At 35.7% G+C, this 26492-nt stretch overlaps 1 protein-coding gene across 14 annotated transcripts in view; it reads right to left on the reverse strand.

Annotated features, from left to right (window-relative positions):
* Positions 1-26492, reverse strand: part of ST7L (suppression of tumorigenicity 7 like) — a 90527-nt gene that overhangs the window by 43752 nt on the left and 20283 nt on the right. For all 14 annotated transcript variants that reach the window (XR_011073561.1, XR_011073564.1, XR_011073562.1 and 11 more), the window contains 5 exons: positions 19691-19845; positions 18106-18203; positions 17558-17672; positions 15263-15335; positions 14226-14328 (listed from right to left, as the gene is read on the reverse strand). Coding sequence is in view for 9 of the 14 variants with exons in the window: in XM_068540502.1 (XP_068396603.1) it covers positions 14226-14328; positions 15263-15335; positions 17558-17672; positions 18106-18203; positions 19691-19845 (544 nt within the window). In the remaining 5 variants the exon portion in view is untranslated. The remainder of the gene's footprint in view (positions 1-14225; positions 14329-15262; positions 15336-17557; positions 17673-18105; positions 18204-19690; positions 19846-26492) is intronic.

The raw sequence follows: 26492 nt of genomic DNA on the forward strand, positions 1-26492 counted from the left end.
AGACATACAAACAGACCAAAAGAAAAAAAAAAAAAAAGATATGATTAAGGTACTAAAGAAACAGAAGAAAGAGCCATTATCTCTGCTTGGGAAAAGTGGGAAAGACACCTCTACAAAGGAAGCAACAGATGAGCAGGATCTTGAAGAATGAGTAGAAACTTGTCAGGTAGAGAAGAGATTGAGCATATGTACAACGGTAGGGAGTCATGAGACCTGGTCAATCCAGGGAATAGTAGCACTGGAGGTAAGGAACAAGGCAGAAGTGGTGAGGAGCGAGGTTGGAGACAGATACTGGGCCCAGACTATGAAGGGTTTCTATACACGCAATACTAAGGGGTTGGTCCTTATCGTATAGGCAATAGGGAACAAGCAGAGCTCTTTAGGCAGAGTAAGATTTGCTATTTAGGTAGATAACTCTGGCAACGGCCAGAGTAGAGAGGGGTTGATGGCAGGGAGACCACTGAGGAATCTCTTTTAATGGTCCAAACAAAAGATGGTAGAGTATTTGAGATTCCTGTATTTCTACACATACATATCTGTATGTTTAAAAATGCATAGAAAATGTCCTGCAACATATACACCACACAGAAACAGTGGTTACGCGAGAGAAGTAGAATTGGGAGAGAAGAAACGGGATTTTTTACTTTATAAACTTCTAAAGGGTCTGAATTTTTTTTAAAGCATTCATTACTTTTATAACAATAATAATTTTTAAAAGAATAGATAGTGAAGGTGCACAGTGAGCAGTGACAGTGGGGATGGAGTGGATGGCTAGATCTAAAAGAGATTTCATAGGTCATAATACGAGTTGGTAATTTGGAAAGAGCAGAGTAAAGGTTAATTAGAGAAGATAATAATAAAGCCATAAGTCAAAATATAGAAATAAGGATAGAGAGGTAAGTTGGAGAAGAGACTAAAAAATAAATTTAAAAAAATCAGTTTGAGACACATTAAAGTGTCTGAAGTACTTATTAGATACCCAGGTAAAAATTTCCACAACTAGATAGAAATGCAAGTCTAAAGACAAGGAAGGAAGCCAGAGTTAACATATTTGGAAACAACTGGCAAATAAAATATAGTCAAAGACATAAACCAAGGCTGGTACCTAGTATGTGCTGCAGGATCTTCCATATTACCTCCGAATCACCTTCTTGATATATCTGGAAATTGCCTGGGCCAATTTTAACTAGTATTCAACTATGGACAATATACTCAAATAATTACTCAAAGTCTCTTGCTTTTCACTAAAAACATTAAAAATTAAAGCTACTTTGGAAGCTATAGTTAAAAAGACATAATGATGTATGGTCTGATGGTATCTTTTATAACTCTAAATTCATACCTATGCTTACGCTCAAATTCACTTTAATTTTGAATTGCTTTGATCTTTATAATTTATCTCTAGATTACTTTGTTTCTATTACTTTGCAAATCTTACAACAGCTTTTGACCAAAAGCAATATAATTCTGACCTGAAGTAACGATAATGCTTTATAATCTTCCTCTTAAAAGCAGAGGTTAAAGAAAAATCTCTCTGTAGGCATCTGAAATTAAGGTACTTTGCTCTTGATCAGTCATGCACATCAAGACCAATTTATCTCTCCAATTAGTTTTCTCAGTGCACATTCTATGAGATTGGACAGGCAGGCCGAATGCAAAGATTCCACATGGAGGTGTATTATAAGGGAGACTAAAGAAAGTTCCCAGATAGAAAGTAAACAACTGCTGTATGAATAAACTGAAAGAAAACATGATACTACCTAGCAGCCTCAGGAGCAAAGGGAAAGTGATCTTATATTAAAAGGAGAGGGACGGGAGGCTAAACAGGGCATGTGCTTCAGGAAAATGACTTTCCAAATCATCCTACAGAGCAGCACCTCAAGAGATAAGCATTTCATATCTCAACCCTTCCACCTGGGCCACAGTACAATATAATGGAAAGGCAAAGGCCTCACTGTGCTCTAAGTATGGGTCACAGACTTTAACACCACTTCCCTTTTCTCCCTGTACTCCTGCTATGCCACTCAGAATCTCAACTGAGTGCCCATCTCCCTCATCTTTTACTTATGCTGCTATAATGTAAGTAGTCTGGCCAAAGAAATGTAAGCCTGCTGCTAAAGACCTAGTACCTTCTCTGATGGATGGGACTCATAACATCCTACGGGCTTCAATTTCTGATCAGCCAGAATGGATTTTACCTTTTATGTATCGATTTATTTTTAAAATTCCCCTTGCACTTGTAAAGGCCTCCTGGCATGGTCTACTTTCTTAGCAGCACAATACCAAAACCAGTTTTACTGTAAAATAAGAAATAATAATTTTAAAAAGCTACAGATAGCATATTCCTAAACATGTACTCAAGTTGTAGAGATTTACTAAACAAGGTTTTGTTTTGTTTTTAAATGTTCTACGCCACTCTTCCCTCAAGGGCTTCTTCTGGAAGACACAAACTGTCCTCAGGGTATTAAGTAATTCAAATTAGTTAATTCCTAACTGTCTCACCTAACCATCTTCACCTTCACCCCATCTCAACAAAGGAATCCCCAAATCTTATACACTCTAAAGCACTAAACTAATATTTACAAGGAAAGAGGACACACTGGAACAGCTTAAACAGGAGGAGAAAATGGTAACAGAGTATAATAAAGCAGTGATGGCCATAATAATCAATGCTGTTGCCTGACACTCAGACATTGTGTTGAGAACTTCACATATATCATCTCATTTAATCAGGAGGCATGATACGTTAACAGTGCTTTCCATGTTGAGTCAGATTCTTTTTTCTTTATTGAGGTATAATTTAAAAACAGTAAAATGCACAGGTCTTAAGTATTCAGTTCAGTGAGTTTTAAAAAACATAGACAAGGGACTTCCCTGGTGGTCCAGTGGTTAAGAATCCTCCTTCCAATGCAGGGGATGCGGGTTCGATCCCTGGTCAGGGAACTAAGATCGCATATGCCGCAGGGCAACTAAGCCCGCGAGCTTCAAATACTGAGCCCGAGTGCCACAACTACAGAGCCCGCGCGCTCTGGAACCCGTGCACCACAACTAGAGAGAAGCCCAAGTGCTGCAATGAAAGATCCTGGGTGCCGCAACTAAGACCTGACACAGACAAAAATAAATTTAAAAAAAAAAGAAAAGAAAAGAAAGTAGACAAGCAACACCATCACCCCAGAAAGTTCTCCTTTCCAGTTAATACCTCTATCCTGACCACCTGAGGCAACCACCGTTCTAATTTCTACCACGATAGATCACTTTTGCCTTTTCTTGAATATCACATAAATGGAATCATTCAGTATATATTCTTTTGGACAATGCTATATTTTTAAGATTCATCCATGTTTTGCTCTATCAGTAGTTCTTTTCTTTTTATTGCTAAACACATTTTTTTTCTCTTGGATGTATACGTTGGAGTAGAACTGGGTCATAGGGTGAGGTGTATGTTCAATTTTATAAGAAATTGACAAAGTAGTTGTATCATTTTATATACTCTTAGCAGCAATGTATTAGAGTTCTAAATGTTCCACATTCTTACCAATATTTTATCAGTATTTTTTTTTAAACCAGAAATGTTTTATTCTTAACAACCATAGTTATGTCACCTCCCTGCAGCTAACTTTTTTTTTTTTTTAATTTTATTTATTTATTTATTTATTTATGGCTGTGTTGGGTCTTCATTTCTGTGCGAGGGCTTTCTCTAGTCGCGGCAAGTGGGGGCCGCTCTTCATCGCGGTGCGCGGGCCTCTCACTGTCGCGGCCTCTCTTGTTGCAGAGCACAGGCTCCAGACGCGCAGGCTCAGTAATTGTGGCTCACGGGCCTAGTTGCTCCGTGGCATGTGGGATCTTCCCAGACCAGGGCTCGAACCCGTGTCCCCTGCATTGGCAGGCAGATTCTCAACCACTGCGCCACCAGGGAAGCCTATCAGTATTTTTAATTACAGCCATTCTGATAGGCATGATACCTTGTAATTTTATAATGCATTTCCCTGATAACCAACGATGGTGAGCACCTCTTTATGTGTTTATTGGACATTCCAATATCTTCTTTTCTGAAGTATCTGTTCAAGGCTTTTGACCATGTTTTACATTAAAGTTGTCATTTTATATTTATATATTCTGGATTTGAGTCCTTTGCCAAACAAACTGGAAATATTTTTTTTCCTATTTGTGGTTTGCCTTTTCATTATTTTTAAAATGATGATGATTTTATTTTTATTTATTTATTTATTTTTGCCACACCACACAGCTTGCGGGATCTTAGTTCCCCAACCAGGGATCGGACCTGTGCCCACGGCAGTGAAAGCACGGAGTCCTAACCACTGGACGGCTGGGGAATTGCCTGCCTTTTCATTTTTCTTAACACTGTCATCAGTGAGAAGAATTTTAAATTTTTGAAAAGGCCAATTAAGAATTTTTTCTCTTACAGTTAAGTGCCTGTTGTGCCCTAGGAAATCTCTGTCTACCCCAAAATTTCAAAGATATTCTTAGATGTTTTCTTCTAGATGAATAGTTTTAGCTCTTACATTTAGGTAAATGATCTATCTCAAATTAATGTTTATGTATGCTATGAGAATATTTCATAATTTTTCCCCCCATTCATACATCTAGATGTTCCAGCACCATTTGCTGAAAAGAGTTTCCTTTCCCCACTGAACTGCATTGGTGCTTTTGTCAAAAACCAAATGACAAAATACATATAGATATATTTCTGCACTTTCTATTCTGTGATTTTGTTTTTAAGGCAAGTATCTCAAATTTAAATCTAAAAATAATAAAATTTAGAAGAATTTGGTGGTAGTATGCTAATAAAAATAACCTTCAATGAAATATTGCAGCAAGCTATTGCTAGATCCTAAACTAAAGTTAGATAATACTATTCTAACTGATGTGTAAAGTGTCATACTAAGAACAATTACATCTATAGTAAATCACTGATATTTTTGGATTTAATATTTATGATTTCAATCATCTGTGCTATCTCTAAACATCCATGATTTATAAAGCCATAATTTTGCTAAGGCACAAATTTCAATCATTTGTGCTCTGAGGCTTGTGCACACATGTGAGTAACTTACCAAATGAATAACCCTAGTTGACTCTTCAGCATCCATATCTCAGCAACGTTCACGACCCATCCTCATGTTCTCATTTCAGGAGTAAAATTATATGTTATACTGGTATTTCTCAACCCATGGAGATTCACAATGGTTTTGGACCATATTAATCAAGAATATCAGTGGCTAACTATAATAATAATGTTAAAGAATACTTTTTATAATAAAAAGATGAATTTAAAAATGTGCAAAGGACTTGAATATTTATCCAAAGAAGATATACAATCCCACTCCTGGGCATATATCCAGAGAAAACCATAATTAGAAAAGATCCATGCACCCCAACATTCATTGCAGCACTATTTACAATAGCCAAGACATGGAAGCAACCTAAATGTCCACTGACAGATGAATGGATAAAGAAGATGTGGGGGCTTCCCTGGTGGCGCAGTGGTTGAGAATCTGCCTGCTAATGCAGGGGACACGGGTTCGAGCCCTGGTCTGGGAAGATCCCACATGCCGCGGAGCAACTAGGCCCGTGAGCCACAATTACTGAGCCTGCGCGTCTGGAGCCTGTGCTCCGCAACAAGAGAGGCCGCGATAGTGAGAGGCCCGCGCACCGCGGTGAAGAGTGGCCCCCACTTGCCACAGCTAGAGAAAGCCCTCGCACGGAGACGAAGACCCAACACAGCCATAAATAAATAAATAAAATTTAAAAACAGAGCAACATCTCCATTGTTTAAAAAAAAAAAAATACTTTCTATAAAACTTCTTGATGGATAATAAACAAATGTGAGACACAAGAATGACTGAAACAGGATGCTATGGAATATTTAAAAGGTATGAAATATTTTCTATCATAAAAATTTAAAAACCAACAATTTCTATAGTAGATGAAAGATACACAATCTTTTTCTTGTTTGGTGACTAAAACAAAATGTTTATTGAACCAAAGCTACACCTAGGTAATGAAGAACAAGTCAAAAATCATGAAAACATGCTGTTCTAATTTTTTACTATTACTATCACAGTTACTGTATACTGAATTCATTCAGTAGATTAAAAAAATCTGTAAAAGCAATCAATACTGATGAAACATCTAAAGCAAATTCATAGCCTGAAGAGATTTATGTGATCTTTTTCTACTGCACTTCTAATAGCTTCCAGCTTTAACAAATTGCACAGCTCTAGACCTACAGCCATTCCTGTTGTAGTTATGTGGAAAGTAGCCAAAATAGTTCCTGCTAAAACAGCTTTACAATTTGTCATTTTACTGGTAAGATTCATACAACATTTGAAAATTTGCATAATAAATTTGTAAGAATAAAAGAAGGTTTAAAAATATATATATATATTTAAGTGTCACTGTTCATTAGGTTAAGTAAGTTATCAAGACACATTGTTGAAGTCTGAGGAAGAAAACCCCTAAAGCCCTTTATGTTTGCTGGCTCCAGCTGAGAGAATCACAAATAGAGACTGTAACAGAGAGACGGAGAGAGAATATCTGTACATAACCTTCATCACTTGTAAAACCCTAGCAAAAACAGCCACAAATTCCAGCGCTCTCCCAATTCATATAACACTAATGTTATTTAAGTGGGATATTATCCAAATTGTTGGAGCATAAAATTTCCCCCCTAAAACCTTAATTTTTATCCTGTTTGGTAACACCCAGCTTAAACTGCCTATCCACAAACAATAATGTAAGGTTACACAGCCATTCTACTCAGTTGGATATTTTGATAGAGTTGAATTGTCAACTGGTTTTGATATTTAGGTGAGGGGAAAATATATAAATTTCTACCTATAAGTAAAAATGATTGTTTTTCAGGCAAGGCTTTACTGGGGCTAAAAATGATTTGCAAATATTGCAGTATATACATATTACATACTTATTAAATGTATATTTATATTTAATTAAATAATATATTTTACAGTTTTACTGACGTATACTTTATATATCACAAAATTTACCATTTTAAGTATACAGTTCAATGATTTTTACTAAATTTATACAGTTGTGCAACCATCACCATAAAAAGTTCCCTCACGCCTGTTTGCAGTCAATCTCCACTCCTACCCACAGCCCCAGGGAACCACTGATCTGCCTTTTGTGTCTATAGTTTTACCTATTTCATAAATTTCATATAAATGGAATCATACAATATGCTTTTTTTTTTTAAGGAAATATAATACACTCCTTGGCTCAACTGTAAGTATTGATGATAATTTATTTTTTTAAATATTTATTTATTTATTTGGTTGTGCCAGGTCTTAGTTGTGGCAGGTGGGCTCCTTTAGTTGCGGCAGGCAGGCTCCTTAGTTGCGACTTGTCGGCTCCTTAGTTGTGGCATGCAAACTCTTAGTTGCGGCATGTGTATGGGATCTAGTTCCCTGGCTAGGGATTGAACCCGGGCCGCCTGCATTGGGAGTGCAGAGTCTTAACCACTGCGCAACTAGGGCAGTCCCCAGTATGTCGTCTTTTTTTTTTTTTTTAATTTATTTTTTGGCTGTGTTGGGTCTTCGTTGCTGCACGTGGGCTTTCTCTAGTGGCAAGCGGGGGCTACTCTTTGTTGCAGTGCGCGGGCTTCACATTGCAGTGGCTTCTCTTTGTTGCAGAGCATGGGCTCTAGGCACGCGGACTTCAGTAGTTGTGGCTCACAGGTTCTAGAGCGCAGGCTCAGTAGTTGTGGCGCACAGGTTTAGTTGCTCCGCGGCATGTGGGATCTTCCCGGACCAGGGCTCAAACCCATATCCCCTGCATTGGCAGGCGGATTCTTAACCACTGTGCCACCAAGGAAGTCCCCAATATGTTGTCTTTTGCGTCTGGTTTCTTGCACTTGGCATAAAGTATTTGAGGTTCATTTATGTTGTTGCATGTACTTATACTTTGTTCCTTTTTAGTGCTAAGAAGTGTTCCATTATGTGGATATATCACAGTTTATTTATTCATTCACCTATCTTTGGACTGTTTCAAATTTTTTGCTATTGTGAATAATATTGCTACGAACACTTTCATACAAGTCTTTGTATAGACATACATTTCCATTGCTCTTGGGTAAATACCTAGGAATGGAATTGATGGATCATGTGGTAAGTATATGTTTAACTACACAACTGTTTTCCAAAGTAGCTATACTATTTTAAATGCCTGGTAGCAATATACGCATTTTCTCTACATTCTTGCCAACACCTGATATTGTCAGTCTATATGAGTATAGCCATTCTAGTGGATATAAAGTAGTATCACACTGTGGTTCTAATTTGGGTTTTCCCAATGACTAATGATGTTGAGTATCTTTTCATGTGCCTTCTTTGATAGCTAATTCATAAACCTTCTTTGAGGAAGTGACTCTTCAAATCCTTTGTCCATGTTTTAATTGAGTTCTTTGTCCTATTATTACTGAGTTATAAGAGTTCTTTATAAGTTCTGGATACCAAACTTTAAGAGATAAATGACCTGCAGTCATTTGGCTTATCTTTCCATTTTGTTAATGATAACTTTTGAAGAGCAAACATTTTAAGAAGTCCAATCTATCAGTTTTTTTCTTTTATTGATCATGCTTTTGAAGAAATCTTTGCCTAACCCAAGTTCTGTTTCCTTCTAGAAGTTTTATAATTTTACTTCTTACATTTAGATCTTTGATCCATTTTGAGTTAATTTTTTATTTGGCATGAGGAGAGGGTCTAGGTTGTTTGTTTGTTTTTCATATAGACACCTGATTTTTCCAGCACCATTTGTTGAAAAGATTATCCTTTCCCCATTGAATTGCATTGGAACTCTTGTTGAAAATCAACTGACCAAAATTATGTGAGTTTATTTCAGGATTCTCTATTGTCTTTCATTGATCTACATTTCAACCTTCATGCCAATATTATACTATTTTAATTACTGTAGCTTTAAAAATGTCTTGAAATTGGGTAGTATAAGTCCCTCTAACCTTACTGTTCTTTCTCAAAATGGTTTTGGCTATTCTAGATCCTTTGCATTTCCATATAAATTTTAGAATGAGCTTGTCAGTTTTTACAAACGAGTCTACTAGGATTTTAATAGGAATTGCATTTAATCTATAGATCAATTTAGGGAGAACTGTGATCTTAACAATAATTAGTCCTCTAATCCACAAACATGGTATATATCTCCATTTATTTAGGTCTTCTTTAATTTCTCTCAGAAGTATTTTGGAGTATTTCACTATATGTGTGTGTAGGTTTTTAAACTCAAAACAAGTATCACTAAAAGCATCACAGATTATTTAGACAGATTCAATATGAAGCTTAATATATATTACATATCCAACAATTTATTTTTATAATTTGGGCAATGCCTGGGATTTCTGCTACCCTCCCCTCACCCATGTGGCTCTGGCAGTACTTTTGAAAACCAATGCACAATGCACACCATCAGAATTGTTACCGCTGAAACTGACAAAGGACTAATCTCCAAAATACACAAGCAGCTCATGCAGCTCAATATCAAAAAAAACAAATAACCCTATCCAAAAATGGGCCGAAGACCTAAACAGACATTTCTCCAAAGAAGATATACAGATTGCCAACAAACACATTAAAGGATGCTCAACATCACTAACATTAGAGAAATGTAAATCAAAACTACAATGAAGTATCACCTCACACCAGTCAGAATGGCCATCATCAAGAAATCTATGAACAATAAATGCTGGAAAGGGTGTGGGGAAAAGGGAACCCTCTTGCAATGCTGGTGGGAATGTAACTGATACAGCCACTATGGAGAACAGTATGGAGGTTCCTCAAAAAACTAAAAATAGAACTACCATACGACCCAGCAATCCCACTACTGGGCATATACCCTGCGAAAACCATAATTCAAAAAAAGTCATGTACCACAATGTTCATTGCAACTCTATTTACAATAGCCAGGACATGGAAGCAACCTAAGTGTCCATCGACAGATGAATGGATAGAGAAGATGTGGCACATATATACAATGGACTATTACTCAGCCATAAAAAGGAACGAAATTGAGTTATTTGTAGTGAGGTGGACAGGCCTAGAGACTGTCATACAGAGTGAAGTAAGTCAGAAAGAGAAAAACAGATACCATATGCTAACACATATATATGGAATCTAAAAGAAAAAAAATGGTTCTGAAGAACCTAGGGGCAGAACAGGAATAAAGATGCAGACGTAGAGAATGGACTTGAGGACACAGGGAGGGGGAAGGGTAAGCTGGGACAAAGTGAGAGAGTGGCATGGACATATATACACTACCAAATGTAAAATAGCTAGCTAGTAGGAAGCAGCTGCATAGCACAGGGAGATCAGCTCGGTGCTTTGTGTCCCCCTAGAGGGGTGCGATAGGGAGGGTGGGAGGGAGATGCAAGAGGGAGGGGATATGGGGATATATGTATATGTATAGCTGATTCACTTTGTTATACAACAGAAACTAACACACCAATGTAAAGCAATTATACTCCAATAAAGATGTTAAAAAAAAAAAAAAGAATTGTTACTGCTGAGAATACATTTTACGTAAGAGGGTTTTTAAAGCAGAAAAGAACCACCACAGGGAAGAGACAATCCCTATTTTGCTATTTTGAGTGGGAATTAAATAAAATTTTTAGATATCAATGGTGTATTTAATTTGAATAGTTCTGATTAATAACTGCTGTTTATCTTCTCACACAAGGAACAGATTTCCACCCCATCCTGGGTAATAACAATAACAACCACTTCTGTAAAGCTTATTACGTGTTAGGCACTCTTCTAAGCACTTTAAAGATATGCACTCATTTAATCTTAATAACAACTCTAAAAGGTAGGGAATATTATCCCCAGTTTACACATGAGGAAACTCAAGTCTAGAGAAGTTAAGTAACTTGTCCAAGGTAATACGGCTAGGAAGTAGTGGAGCCAGAATTCAAATGTAGGCAGTTTAGTTGCTGAATCCGTTCTCTTAACCACTCTGCAGCATGAGAGAGCAGAGCATTTCATATACAAGTATTTTTAGACCTCTGCTTCCAGTAATGGAAGACTGGGTAACTCAGATGAACCCTCCCAGACAGCTAGAAAAGCCGTCAATTTTTAAAAATTGAATCAAATACATCAGAGAATTAACAAAGGGTAGAGAATTACCAGGCCACAGTCCAAAGACGGCAGAAAGCAGAGAAGTAAGCCACACCTGGGGCTTCTTTCACTATAGGGACATTTGACAATTCTGGAAAAGATAGCTAGGAGGCTGTTCAGTATTTCTGCCAGTTTCATAAGGCTACAGGAACAAAAGTTGAAGTCCAAGACCTGTCAAGAGTGAGAGCCTAGCAAAACCCTCAGGATTGGACTGGGACTCTGAAAGGCTGCATTTTAGGAATAAGGGTGAACCAGAAATAAACTGAAACTTTCATGGACTGCAGTCCAGTTTCAAGTCATCCGGGTAGATCAGAAAGTTTCAATCCCTGAAACTGAATTAAGGTGATCCTGTCCTACCAATGCTTCTTCCAAGCATCTAAGGGCAAGGAAAATCCTCTATGAAGGAATATAATATTATCTGAGATTTTAAGCTATTTCTACAATTTTTCAAATAAAATATCTGGCACATAGTGAAAGAAAATCAGGCATAAGAGAAAAGACAATATGAACATGATGCAGCAGAAAAAAACAGATATTAAAAACAGATACAGAGACGTTCTAGATATTGGGATTATCAGAGAAAGACTTTAAGATAGCTACTTTATTTTCAAAGAGATAATAGATTATATTTAAACTTTTGGCAGAGAATTCAAACCTATAAATAATATGAGAGATGTGAAAAATAAATAGAAGTTCAAGAATTAAAAAATGTTTCAAAGGGGTGAAATCACACAGAGTATGTTCTCTGGCCACAATGCAATTATGTCAGAAATCACTGATAAAAAGACAATTTTCATATGTTTTAAAATTAAGAAATACACGTCTAAATGGAATAAATATACCTCTAAATCAAAGAGGAAGCCATAGTGGAAATTAGAAAATATTTTTGAACTAAATTATAAAAAAAATAACGCTATAGTATGCAGTCAAAATTGTACTTAGAGAGAGGTTTATAGACTTAAATGGATATGTTAGAAAAAGAAAGACTAAAAATTAATGAGTTAAATACCTTTATAAGAAGATACAAGAGGGACTTCCCTGGTGGTTCAGTGGTTAAGAATCTGCCTGCCAAAGCAGGGGACACAGGTTCACGCCCTGGTCCGGGAAGATCCCACATGCCACGGAGCAACTAAGCCCGTGTGCCACAACTACTGAGCCTGTGCTCTAGAGCCTGCGAGCCACAACTACTGAGCCCACGTGCCACAACTACTGAGGCCTGTGCACCCAGAGCCCGTGCTCTGCAACAAGAGAAGCCACTGCAATGAGAAGCCCGCACACCGCAACGAAGACCCAACGCAGCCAAAAATAATTAATTAAAAAAAAAAAGAAGATACAAGAAATAAAAAAAATAAAATGGGGCCAAAGAAAGTTGAAAGAAGGCCGTAAAGAGCAGAAATGAATGAACCAGAAAACAAATTGCAAAGAAGATCAACAAAGCCAGAGGTTGGTTCTTCACAAAGACTAATAAAATTGATAAATCCCTGAGGAATCCAATAGAGGGGCAAAGAAAAAAAAAGGTAGCCAGTGTTATGAATTAAAAAATGGATGTTACAACTGATTCTGCACATATTAACAAGCTAATAAAAGGATTTTATGAAATCTTTATGCCAATAAATTTGAAAATTTTGACGTAATAAATTCCTAGAAAAATACAACTTACCAAACACTAACACAAGAAGAAACAAGAAATGTGAATAGTTATGGAATGGTTAAAGAAATTGAATTTGTAATTAAACTATTAAAGATATGAAATTTGTAATGAAAATTCTTCTCACAAAGAAAAATCCAAAATCAGACGGCTTTATCAGCAAATTCTTCCAATCATTGAAGGCAGAAATAATTCTAATTTTTACACAAATTATTCCAGAGAATGATAAAAGAGGGACAATTCCTTAACTTGTTTTATAAAGCCAGCAATAAAGGGAAAGTATAGACTAAAAATATAAGAAAAGAAGGAAAAACAGAATTAATAAACATAATTAATGTCAGAATGGTGGTTACGTTTAGGTAGGAGGGAAGAAGTTGTAATTGGGAAAGGGCAGGTGGGTTTCTGGGGGCTGACAATGTTGTTTCTTGACCTCAGTGGTAGTTTCCACTCATTTGCTTTAAAATAAATCATTAAGATACACATTTCTGTTTTTTACACTTTGCTGTATATGTATTACAATTCACACTAAAATTTTTATTGAAATTTATGGGACCAGTTTCACTTAATGAGAGAATGGCATAAATATTTGTTGACTCTCATCCTTAGATTTCAGTAATATTCTTGACTCTGTCTTTACTTACTCTAACAGACTTACAACTTGAATTTCTTCGAGATTATTTTTTAGAGGTTAATCCTTTAATGTTTACTAGTTTCCAAATTCCACTAACATATTATACTGGAATCAACAGTTACAATTACTCTTTTAAATAAAGGCATATTCTTGAATATTCTATACTCCCTAACTTGGGGCATTGTTTTTAAAACCCAAAATTTCACCTTGGGTTATAACACACAAAGATTAACCAATGATCTGTATGTCTGCAAGGTGTACAACATTAAGACAAATGAGATGAGTACAGTTCATCTGGGACTAAATAAACATCAACTCAGCAGTTTTTCTGGGAACTTTCACATCTGTTTCCTAACACTGATTATTTTAATCTATTTGTCTTCAGTCTTTGTCTACCCAGCCCTCATTCAAAAGCATCTGTCTAGTGTAAAAACCTTTTATAGTAACAGGAAATTTGATTTAATGGTCTGAAATATGAATGATCTTTTATTAGGACCAAGCCATTTTATTTCTTCTCTATAACTATAGTAAAAGGAACAGCTAAGTGAACATATTGTACATCAAATTTTATTTTGACAGCAATTATAAAGCCTATACTGAAATACTGCTCCTATCCACCTTTCTAAATTCTTTTTAACATCCCCTTCAGGGCAAACACTAAGCATCAAAATATAGCAGACTAAAACAATTCTGCCTCAAATTACGGAGACCCAAACTTTGGTCTATACGCTGTTGTCAATTTGATTAACTTAAATAAAAATAGTTCTATCATAAAGTTTCTTACTTTTGGAACATGAGGATTAAATTCCACAGCTCTATGAATTGCTTCCACAGCATTAATTTCTGCTGTGCTTAACCCTCTTCTGGAGGCTGTTTCTGGAGAGAATCTATAAGAAAACCACAAAATGAAGAAATAAATATTTAAATAAATATTTTAATCAATTAATTAATTGAGATCATAATCTTGCCCCCTAAATCAGAGGTTTCTGGTGATGGCCAAAGTCAAAGCCAAATAGCTACTAAACATAAGAGTAAAGCCTTTGGTTCAACATATAAAGGAAGGCAGCATAAGAAATGGAAATCTTCAAGTTAAGGTGAAGAAAGCCTTCAGAAGTCCATTAAAGGCACACTTTGGGCAAAGTAATAAAATAAGAAATGCTACACAGGGACATCTAGAGAATCTCATGAAATAGAAGTACATTCTTATCAAATTTTCACTGTTCACAGACTGTGAACAGTCCATTCCAATTCATATCAAGCCACAGTAATCTAAGGTGAAAGAAAGCAGTTGCCATTTGGTTGGTTTCTGAATCACTTACCTGTAGAATAAAGAGAAATTCATTAAGGACAGCCAAAAATACAGGGAAATCAGAATAACTCAAAATTATAATCTCAAAACAGATAACATGAAACCTATTTCCCTACCACACACACCTTATCATTACCATCAGAGCTACTATGTACTGGATGTACTTTATATCTAGCATTGCTTTGGTCATTTAACACATATAATCCTCACACAACCACCATACAGTATTATTATTCTCATTTTACAGATAACGAAGAAACTCAAACTGATTAACTTGACCAAAGTTCCACAGCTGGTATGCTGTAGACTTTGAATTTGAACCCAAGTTTACTTAGCTCTAAAAACCTTGCTCTTTCCACAACACATAGTAAGAAGCTTCTAAGCCCCATAAGATCAAGGGTTATTCAGCAGGAAGTAGGGAAAAACAAAAGCATTGTTTAAAGTCAGTGGATGAAAAACAATATTGAGTTTAGCAGTCTTTCTAAACTATTATAGTTTTCATAACTACTTACTTATCTGAAACAGTCCTTGTCTTCAATAGTGCTGCTGTATAACAGATGGCTGCTGACTTTGGAAGGCTTATATCTATAATAATAATTTTTAATTTAGGTAAGAATCACAAAAATATCTTAAGACAATTTCTAATAAGAATAATTCATAGGTCAAATTTAATGGATATAATTTAGTAGTAAAAGCACATGGACATATAATTGGAAAACCTGAGTTTGAATCTTGATTCTACTATTTACCAGCTATGCATCCTTGAACTAGCAGCAACTTCTTTAACCTCAGTTTTCCCAAAATAGAGAAATGGTACTTTTCTAGCACAGATTAAATTAAACCATGTCTGTGAAAGCCCTCAAACAATGGTAAAAAGTACTCAACAAATGCTTATAAGAAGCTGCTTATAATAATACTATCCAAGGAAAAAGCCATTGCATAGATAGAACTATGTAAAAACTCCACCTGTTCACAGAGAAAAACTAAGATTAAAAAAAAAAAAATTAATGGGACTTCCCTGGTGGCCCAGTGCGTAAGACTCCACGCTCCCAATGCAGGGGGCCCGGGTTCAATCCCTGGTTGGGGAACTAGATCCCACATGCTTGCCACAACTAAGAGTGCGCATGTCGCAACTAAGAAGCCCACATGCCACAACTAAAGATCCTGCGTGACAAAACGAAGATCCCACATGCCGTGACTAAGACCCAGCGCAGCCTAAATAAATAAATAAATAAATGTTTAAAAAAATTAATAGTAGTTAAATCCAGGTGATATAATTATGGGTGGTTTTCATTTTTTTCTTCTTCCGATGTTTTTGCATTTTCTACATTTTCTTAAATGATGATTTTTTATAAAATAAAAAGAAATTGAGAACTACAATGAAATTAATTATATAAGTTCTTTCTTAAAGAATGACCAAAATAATGTTATTGGGAGAGTGAGACTACAGAACTCTCTTTCCAGATTCCAGAGTTATACCAGCAAATGGAGAACTAAAGAAGTAAACTTGCTTTTAACTTTTTCAGGATTCTAGAAGGGTAAAAACTGGGGACTCATAAAAATAACTGAAAACACAGAAGCATATCCAAGTTGCTAGTTTTATTTTATTTTCAATGAATAGGTCCTATCTGATTTTTCATATTCAGTCCCTAAGCTTGTTCATCGTAAGTATCATAAGCAGGCCATGCATCTGATAAGTAACATATGGAAAGAATTTCTCACAAATTTCTCCATGAGCCTATACTACTCTAAAGCACTTCCTAAGAATTCCAGATGTTTAAAAGAAATAAACTTCTCTTTCCAATTGTAACACATTTCAAACTTTCCAAGTCATGGAGATTCCCAAGCTAATGGGTAGGAGCTTACAACAGGAGAGTGTGAATAAGTGACTTATATGTGTTCTAATACAGTGAAAGATATGACTAGAAATATTATGCTAGTTAGGATGTTTTCAGCTTGGGGTTAAAAGCTGATGCCTCACTCAGAATGAGGAGAAAGGCTATGCTTCTCAAAAATTCTCCCAACTCCATTTGTGGTAAACTGGCACTGTTATCGTATAATAATAAAAATAGCCAACATATACTGACTTCTTACTTACTGTTGGGAAACTAGTAAACAAACAAATGGAATACCTAAATTTAAGTTCAAGCTTGCCCCTTACTGGCTAGAAGACCTTACCCAATCACTTAACCTTCTTCTACTCCAGTTTTCTTATTTACTAACCGGAAACAGTAAAAATATTGTACTTGTCCTACCACCTCACAAGATTGTTATAAGGATCAGATGAGATAATAAATTACACTTTGTAACTAAAAAGCATTGTAAAATGTTATTCTGAGTTACTCTTATATATACTCTAAGCAACTTCTGTTAGCCTTCCCTGTCACTCCAAAACAAATGAAGTGCATAGCACCCCATACTTTTCTATTACCTCACCTAACACGCTATGCCTCAATATAACTACTATTCATTTGTCTGTATGTTCCACTAAATGGTAAATTCTACGAGGGCTAAGTCCATGTCTTCTTATTCACCACTGTATTCCAAGCGCCTCACTCACATTAGGCGCTCAATAAACAAATGAATACATCTTGAGAGAAGGAAAGTTCCTCCTTGCAGACTTTTGCTACCAAAAGTACTGAAAAAGAAGATACTTAATAGCAACTTGTATCCACAGATACTAGATACTGACTGGTAAGAATGCAAAGAGAAAATCACAGAAATACCAGAGTAGGATCACATTTATGATTACTTAATAGAAAAAAAATACTTTAACCATGCTATCAACTAAGAGAATTATCACTCACCATCATATTTTGCTAGAACTGCTTGGACATCTGCATAGGCCTGTAATTCTAAAAGTGATTCTAGGAGATTTTCATGGATGTTCAACATGGTAAGAGGAGGAAATTCTTTCATCAACTGTATATTAAAAAGAAAAAAGATTAAAATTATACAAAAGGAACTCAATAGAGCTGAATCAGATTCACTGAGGTAGAAATTCTTTTGTTTCTTAAAACTGTGGAGACTCAACCTCTAAGAAATCTATGTATATTAAATAAATATCTTGTTATAAAACTATCAATTAAAAAAACCAGTGATTCTGGGCAATTTCCTGGCGGTCCAGTGGTTGGGATTCGGCACTTTCTCTGCTGGAGCCCGGGGTTCGATCCCTGGTCAGGGAACTAAGATCCCGCAAGCTGGGCAGCACGGCCAATCAATCAATCAATCAATGTTAAAAAAAAAAAAAAAAAGGAAAACACATAGTGATTCTGCATTAACTTAACTGGCAACTTAAAACACATTTTGTTTTTGAAGGAATAAAGATAAAGGTTGAGTCATCAAATTTACTTACATCTCTCATTATTTTTACTGCTTCTCTTATTCTTCCTAATTTTCTTGCACACATTGCCAGTCTTCTTTTAATATACACTAGTACATTGGTATCTCTCCCTATTTAGAAAAACAACAAATGACACCAAGCTATCACTTTTATATTATGACCTGTTACTTCATTAACATATTATCCGTTAATTTTATTTGCTTACTTTGGGAGGTTCAATTAAAATTAAATTGTGTCAGAATGGAAGAATATTAATAATTGTTGAATTTGGGTGATGAACAATGAATGAAGGTTCATTATACTGCTCTATTTTTATAGATGTTTGAAGTTTTTTATATTAAAAGCTTAAAAATATATATATATAGAATTACTTTTGCCTCTAACATTAAGTAATCTGAGTACAGTATATATAAAGTAATTTGTGTATACTTGGCAAGTAGATTTTACTATTAAAATAAAAGACATACATTAATAGGAAGAAATAACATTATTAAGTTTCTGCATGAACAATCTACTATTTTAATATTCTCTATTATCTTAGCTGACAAACAAAAGATATTCAAAACAAAATTTCCATGCTAGCGTAAATTTTTGGTCAACAGCAAGTAACTAACAAACTACAAAACTACTTCTAGAAAGGGCTAACAAATATTTCTGGAACTATCTCATAACTATATCTGAGATTATATAAGGACAAATGGCATGACTTTTTTACAGATGTAGTTTCATTAGTTCCAGAATGCAAAATTACATATTCCCACAGTTGTGTGTTATAACAACACGCATTAATGAAACATACTATATACATCAATATTTAGTTTAGAGAGAAAACATTATCCTAATTTTAATTTACACAAACAAAAGATTTAGAACTTAACTCCCAGCAGATAATGCATTATATAAACATATTTCAATTTATTGCCCACTATCTGCCAAAATCATGAAACTAAAGCCCTCTGGCCACACAAAATAGCAGGAAGCAGCAGCATTACAGATTCTAACATCTTTGGTAAAAGTGTCTCGATCACAACTGGGAGAGTATGCCTGAGAGTGGAAAGAAAGGACCTCAGTTGCTATGACCCATATGGTCTCAAACACATCATAGAGAAAAAACCACCAAAGAAATAGTCAATATCAAGTGTAAGGCTGGTTTTGTGCTGAAGGGCCACTCCCTGGCACTGTATGGAGATATATACTGTCTGAAGAGCAAACCAAATGATATACCTCTACTATTGCTTGGGTAAGGGTGAGGATAAAGGTAATAGCTGCTTATCATCACTAGAAGGTTCTCTTGAATCTTGAATATTTTTGAGTTGTGTTTCTCCAATGACCAGCCCAATTCTCGCATGAAATAAATTATTGTTAAGTTTCAGAGCAGCACATCTCTCAATAACCAGAGCAGATCTGTTCCCTTCCACAAGCATTCTCTAGCTAATATACATTTCTGTCTTGCTGATTTGAATAAATGTGTTATCTCTTATGAAAAGTAGCTAACTTTAAAGTATTAAGTTTTTTAAAATTTTTGTTTTGTGTTTTACACATAAAACAGGCAGTTGCAGGAACTAAAAGACGGGAAAATTAGTTCAAATTCGCTTACTCAGTTGAGCTTCATGCTGAGGACTTTGGTGCTGGCACTGTTGTGACCGCCTGTAAATTGTTTCTCCTGCCTTGAGTGCCTGTTTAAATAACCTTTCAGCATCTACAATAGTTGTTGCTTCTTCCTCAGCCAGTAGAACATATGCAGTAGCACAGCTATAAAGAAAGCAAGCAAGGCAATTTTAAGTAAAATGGTAAAACAAGTATTTTCTTTGGAGTATGTCCCTTTACATCACATTTCCGTATCTTTCCCTATACTTTCTGTAATAGGGAAGAACATTTGTATTTTATTACAAATTAATCACTATAGGGATGTTGCCTATAAGCTTGTTATATATAATGACCCATCTCTCAGAACCCTGCCTCCCAGGTAATGAGCATTATGCTAAAATACTTCTGTTTAGCTCACAGGAAACATCTTGACCAGGCCCACCTGTGAATGACTGCAGGGAGGAAGAAATTAACACATCCCCTCTGGAGGCTGATGGGAACCAGAAAATGTTTGATTTTACTCCCTCTCCTTTTAGTATAAAAGAAGACTGAATTCCAACTCAGGCAAGATGGTTCTTTGGGGCATGAGCCCACCATCTTCTCGGTTTGCTGCCTTTCCGAATTAAGTCATTATTCCTTGCCCAACAACTCATCTCTTGATTATTGGCCTGTCGTGTGGCAAGCAGTACGAGCTTAAACTTGGTAAGAAATTTTGGTTATTCATAAACACTTTCTATTTTTTGTTTTTGTTTTGTTCTGTTATTGCTGTTAAACGCCTCTTGTGAAGGGGTATCTCATTGTGTTTTTCATTTTCATTTCCCTTATGATGAATGACACTGAGCATCTTTTTATGTACTTTTCGGTCATTTGTATGTCTTCCTTGAAGAAATAGACATTCCAAGTCCTTTGCCCATTTTTAGTTGGTTGTCTTTCTGTCATTGAGTTGTAAGAGTTCTTTATATATTCTGGATAACTAGCCCCTTATCAAATATGACTTGCAAATATTTTCTCTCATCCTGTGGGTTGCGTTTTCACTTTCTTGACAGTATCCTTTGATGCACAAAAGCTTTTAATTTTGATGAAGTCTAATTTATCTAATTTTCCTTTTTTGCTTGTGCTTTTGGTGTCATATCTAAGAAACCACTGCCAAATTGACAGTCATGAAAATTTGCTCCTATGTTTTCTTCTAAGAGTTTTATAGTTTTAGCTCTTAAATTTAGGTCTTTAATTTTTAATTAATTGTGTATGGTGTGTGTTAAGGGTCTAACTTCATACTTTTGTATGTGGTTATCTAGCTGTTACCATTTGTTGAAAAGACTATTCTTTCCCCCACTGAATGGTCTTGGCACCCTTGTCAAAAATCAATCGACCATAGATGTATGGGTTTATTTCTGGACTCTAAATTTGATTCCATTAATCGAGATGGCTACTCTTATTATTTAATTACTGTAGGTTCATAGTAAGTTTTGAAATCAGGAAGTGAGTCCTCCTACTTTATTCTTTTTCAAGATTGTTTTGGCTACTTGAGGTCTCCTGTAATTCCATATTTTAGGATCAGTTTGTCCATTTCTGCAAAACAGTCAATTGAAATTTTGATGGAGACTGCACTGAATTTGTAGATCAACTTGAGAAGTACTGATATCTTAACAATAATAAGTCTTCCAATCCATGAACACAAGATGTCTTTCCATTTATTTAGGTCTTCTTTAACTTCTTTTGATAATACTTTGTAGTTTTCAGTGTACAAGTCTTGCACCTCCTTGGTTAAATTTATTCTTAAGTGTTCTAACATTTTTGATGCTATTGTAAATGGAACTGTTTTCTTAATTTCCTTTTCAGATTGTTCATTGCTACTGTATAAATAAACAGCTGATTTTAGGTTGATCTTGTCTCCTGCAACTTTACTGAACTTTTACTAGCTCCAATAGTTTTTTTGTGGATTCTTTAAGGTTTTCTATATATAAGATCATGTCAACTGTGAAGAGAGAGAGTTTTATTTCTTCCTCTCCCATACGAAAGCCATTTTCCCCCTCTTCTTGCCTAAGTGCATTGGCTAGCACCTCCAGTACAATGTTAAATAGAGGTGGTGGGATTCCCTGGTAGTGCAGTGGTTAAGAATCCGCCTGCCAAGGCAGGGGACACGGGTTCGAGCCCTGGTCCGGGAAGATCCCACATGCCGCAGAGCAACTAAGCCCCTGCCCCCACAACTACTGAGCCTGTGCTCTAGAACCCGCAAGCCACAACTACTGAAGCCCGCATGCCTAGAGCCTGTGCTCTGCAACAAGAGAAGCCACCTCAATGAGCAGCCCATGCACTGCAACGAAGAGTTGCCCCTGCTCACCATAACTAGAGAAAGCCCACACACAGGAACAAAGACCCAACGCAGCCAAAAATAAATAATTACTTTAAAAAAATAAATAGAAGTGGCAAGAGCAGACTTTCTTGCCTTATTCTTGATCTTAGCAAGCTTTCAGACTTTCAGTCTTAAGTACATAGTTAGCTGTAGGTTTTTCATAGATGTCCTTTATCAGTTTGAGGACGTTTCCTTACATTCCTTATTTGTTTTTATAATAAAATGGTGTTGGATTTTGTCAAATACTTTTTCAGCATCAACAGAGATGATTGTGTGGGTCTTGTCCTTTGTTCTATTAATGTGATGTCTTACACTGACTGATTTTCACATGTTAAACCACCCTTGCCTTCCTGGGATAATCCCACTTGGTCATGGTGTATAATCCTTTTAATCTGCTGCTGGATTTGGTGTGCTAGTATTTTGTTGAGAATTTCTGCATCTATATTCATAGTGAATATTAGTCTGTAGTTTTTGTTTCTTATCATGTCTTTCTTTGGTTTTGGTATGAGAGTAATACTGGCCTCACAGAATAAGTTAGGAAGAATTGCTTCCTCTTCTATTCCTTTGAAGAGTTTGAGAAGGACTGGTGTTAATTCTTCTTTAAGAGTTTGGTAGAATTCAGTGGTGAAGCAACCTAGTCCTGAGCTTTCTTTGTTTGGAATTTTTAAAATTACTGACTTAATCTCTTCATTTGTTATAGGTCTATTCAGATTTTCTATTTCTTCTTGAGTCAGTTTTGGTAGTTTGTGCATTTCTGGGAATTTGCCCATTTCATCCAAGTTAGCCAATTTGGCATACAATTGTTCATAGTATTCTCTTATAGTATTTTTAATTTCTTTAAGGTCAGTAGTAATGTCCCCAGTTTCATTCTTGATTTTAAGTAAGCTGAGTTTCTCTCTTTTTTAACTGGTCAGTCTAGCTTAAAGTCTGTCAAGTTTGTTGATCTTTTTTAAAAAAAAACCAACCTTTAGTTTCACTGATTCTCTCTATTGTTTTTCTATTCTCTGTTTTGTTTATATCACTCTAATCTTTATTACTCCCTCCCTTCTGCTTGGAGTTTAGTTGGCTCTCCATTTTCTAGTTCCTTAAGGTATAAAGTTAAGTTTTTGATTTGAGATCTTTCTTTTTTATTAATGAAGGTATTTACAGCTATAAATTTTCCTCTGATCACTCACAGCTTTTGCTGTATTTCATAATTTTTTGGTATGTTATGTCTTCATTTTCACTCATTCCAAAGAATTTTTCTAATTTATCTTGTGATTTCTTCTTTCGCTCATTGGTTGTTTAAGAGTTGTTTAATTTCCACATATTCCAATATTGTGAAATTTCGAGATTTCCTTCTGTTATTGACTTCTAATTTCATTCCACTGTAGTGAGGGTGGGTAGTTTATATGATTTCAGTCATTTTAAGTTTACTGACAATTGTTTATGTCCTAATTATGATTTATCCTGGAGAATGTTCCATGTACACTTGAGATGTTGTTGGGTAGAATGTTATATAGATGTGTTAGGTCCAGTTGGTTTATAGTGTTGTTCAAGTCTTCTATTTCCTTGTGTATCTTTTGTCTAGTTATTCTATCCAATATTGAAAATAAGGTGTTGATGTCTCCAACTATTATTGTTGAATTCTTTATTTCTCCCTTCAAGTCTGTCAGTTTTTGCTTCATACATTTTGTTATTAGACATATATAAGTTTATAATTATTATATCTTCTTGATGAATTGAACCTCTTTTATCATTATATAATGTCATTCTTTGTCTTGTAAAAAGTTTTTGTCTTAAAGTCTATTTTGTCTGATACCAGTTTAGCCACGCCAGCTCTCTTTGATTACTATTTGCATGGAATACTTTTTTACACACTTTTACTTTGTACTTCTTTGTGTCTTTGTATCTAAAGAATCTCTTGTAGACAGCATATAGTTGGACTACTTTTTTTTCCCTATTCATTCTGCTAATCAATGCCTTTTAATTGAAGAGTTTAATCTATTTACCTGTTTGAGTACTTAGTGATAAGGAAGGAAATGTTTCTGCCATTTTCCTATTTGTTTTCTGTATGTCCTTTTTTTTTGTTCTCAATTCCTACATTATTGTCTTCTTTTGTGTTAGATACATATCTTCTAGTATACCATTTTGATTCCCTTATTACTTATCACATTTTTTTTTTATTTCTTAGTGGTTAACAGTTAACAATTACATTTAACATCTTAACTGATAACAATCTAGTATGAATTAATACTAATTTAGTTTCAATAGTATACAAAACTTTGCCCCTATATAGCTCTTCCCCCTATCACTTATGTTGTTATGGTCACAAATTGCAACTTTATTATAAACTGTATGTCCATCAACATAGATTTATAATGACTGTTTTACATAGCTGTCTTTTAAATCATATAATAAAAAGAACTGCAAACCCCCCCAAAATTAATATTGACTTTTTTTTAACACTTTTATTATTTATTTATTTATTTATTTTTTGGCTGTGTTGGGTCTTCGTTTCTGTGCGAGGCCTTTCTCTGGTTGTGGCAAGCGGGGGCCACTCTCTTCATCGTGGTGCGCGGGTCTCTCACTATCGCTGCCTCTCTTGTTGCGGAGCACAGGATCCAGTTGCGCAGGCTCAGTAGTTGTGGCTCATGGGCCTAGTTGCTCCGCGGCATGTGGGATCCTCCCAGACCAGGGCTTGAACCCATGTGCCCTGCATTGGCAGGCAGATTCTCAACCACTGCGCCACCAGGGAAGCCCCAGTATTGACTTTTTAATTTGCCTATGTAGTTACTTTTACTGGCATTCTTTATTGTTTAGTGTGGAGTCAAGACTGTCTAGTATCCTTTTATTTCAGCCTGAAGGACTCCTTGTAGCATTTCTTGTAGGACAAGTCTACTAGCACTGAACTCTGTTTTTGTTTATCTGGGAATGTCTTAATTTCTCCATTTATTTTGAAGGATAGGGCTGCTGGGCATAGAATCCTAAGCTGACAGTTTTGTTTTGTTTTGTTTGAACTTTGACTACGTTATCCCACTGCCTTACATGGTTTCTGATGAGAAAGCAGCTCTTAATCGTTTTCAGGATCACTTATATGTGATGAGTTGCTTCTCCTTGCTGCTTTCAGGCATCTCTCCTTACCTTTGGCTTTCGAAAGCTTGATTATAATGTGTCTCATTGTGGATGTCTTTTTGAGTATGTCATACTTGGGGTACATTGAGCTTCCTGGATGTGTAGATCCATATCTTTCATCAAATTTGGGATCTTTTCAGCCATTATTTATTTAAATAGTCTTTTTGCCCCTTTTGCTCTCTCTCTCCTCTCTTTCTGGGACTCCATTATGCACAGGTATGTTTAACAGTGTTCCACAGGTTTCTTAGGCTCTGTTCACTTTCCTTCATTCTTTTATTTTTTACCTAAATCAAGTTTGCTGCTGATTCCTTCTTCTGCCTGTTCATATCTGCTGCTGAACGTCTACAGGAAATTTTAAATTTCAGTTATACTTTTCAACTCTAGAATTTCTATTTAGTTCTTTTTTTATTATTTCTATCTCTTTACTGACATTCTATAATGGTGAGACATAATTCTCATGGTTTCCTTTAGTTCTTTATACATGGTTTCCTTTACCTCTTCGAGCATATTTTAAATAGTTGATTTAAAGTTTTTATCTAGAAAGTCCAAAGTCTGGGCTTCCTCAAGGACAGTTTTTATTCATTTTCTTCTATTCTCTGTGTAGGGCATATTTTGCTTCTTTGCATGTCTTATAATTTTTTTGTTGAAAACTTGAAATTTTAAATATTATAATCTAGCAACTCCAGAAGTCAGATTTCCCCTCCTCCCCAGAGATTATTGTTGTTGCTTACAGTTGTGACTTTTCTGAACTGATTTTGTAAAGTTTGTATTCTGTCATGAGTGACCAGTGAAGTGTCTGCTCCTTTAGCTTAATGGTTAGTCAGTGATTTGATAGAGATTGCCCTAAACACCTGAAACCAAAAACAAAACAAAAAGCAAGTCTTTGCAGATGGGTTCTGTGTGTGTACTGGGGCATACCTTCAACATTCAGTCAGGCAGTTTACAACTCTGCCTTAGCTTTCACTTTCTGTTTGTGCAGAACCTGAATGTCAGACACACATGAGAGCTTAGGGTCTTCTCAAATCTTTTCTGAGCAGGTGCCCAACTTTGGGCATGTGTGGAGCCTTTGAGATTCCCAGGAATATGTGGAAGCTTTGAAAAGCGTTTATTTCCCAAAATTTCTCATTCCCCAGCCTTTCCTCCCAAGCTTTCTAGTTTGTCTATTGTTTGCCCTAGTTGTTATCCCTTGATCCTGGCAGCACTGGCTAATACAGTTGCCTTTATATACTTTCAACAATGCCCTCACAGTGTAGCTGTGTCAGTGCTGGGAGAGTTTCGAATTAACCAAAATATAGGCTAGCCCTTTGAGCTGGTCCTTCAGAGAGTAACCAGACAGGTCAAAATA

This window comes from Eschrichtius robustus, chromosome 3 (genome assembly GCF_028021215.1).
Source record: "Eschrichtius robustus isolate mEscRob2 chromosome 3, mEscRob2.pri, whole genome shotgun sequence".
Lineage (NCBI taxonomy): Eukaryota > Metazoa > Chordata > Mammalia > Artiodactyla > Eschrichtiidae > Eschrichtius > Eschrichtius robustus.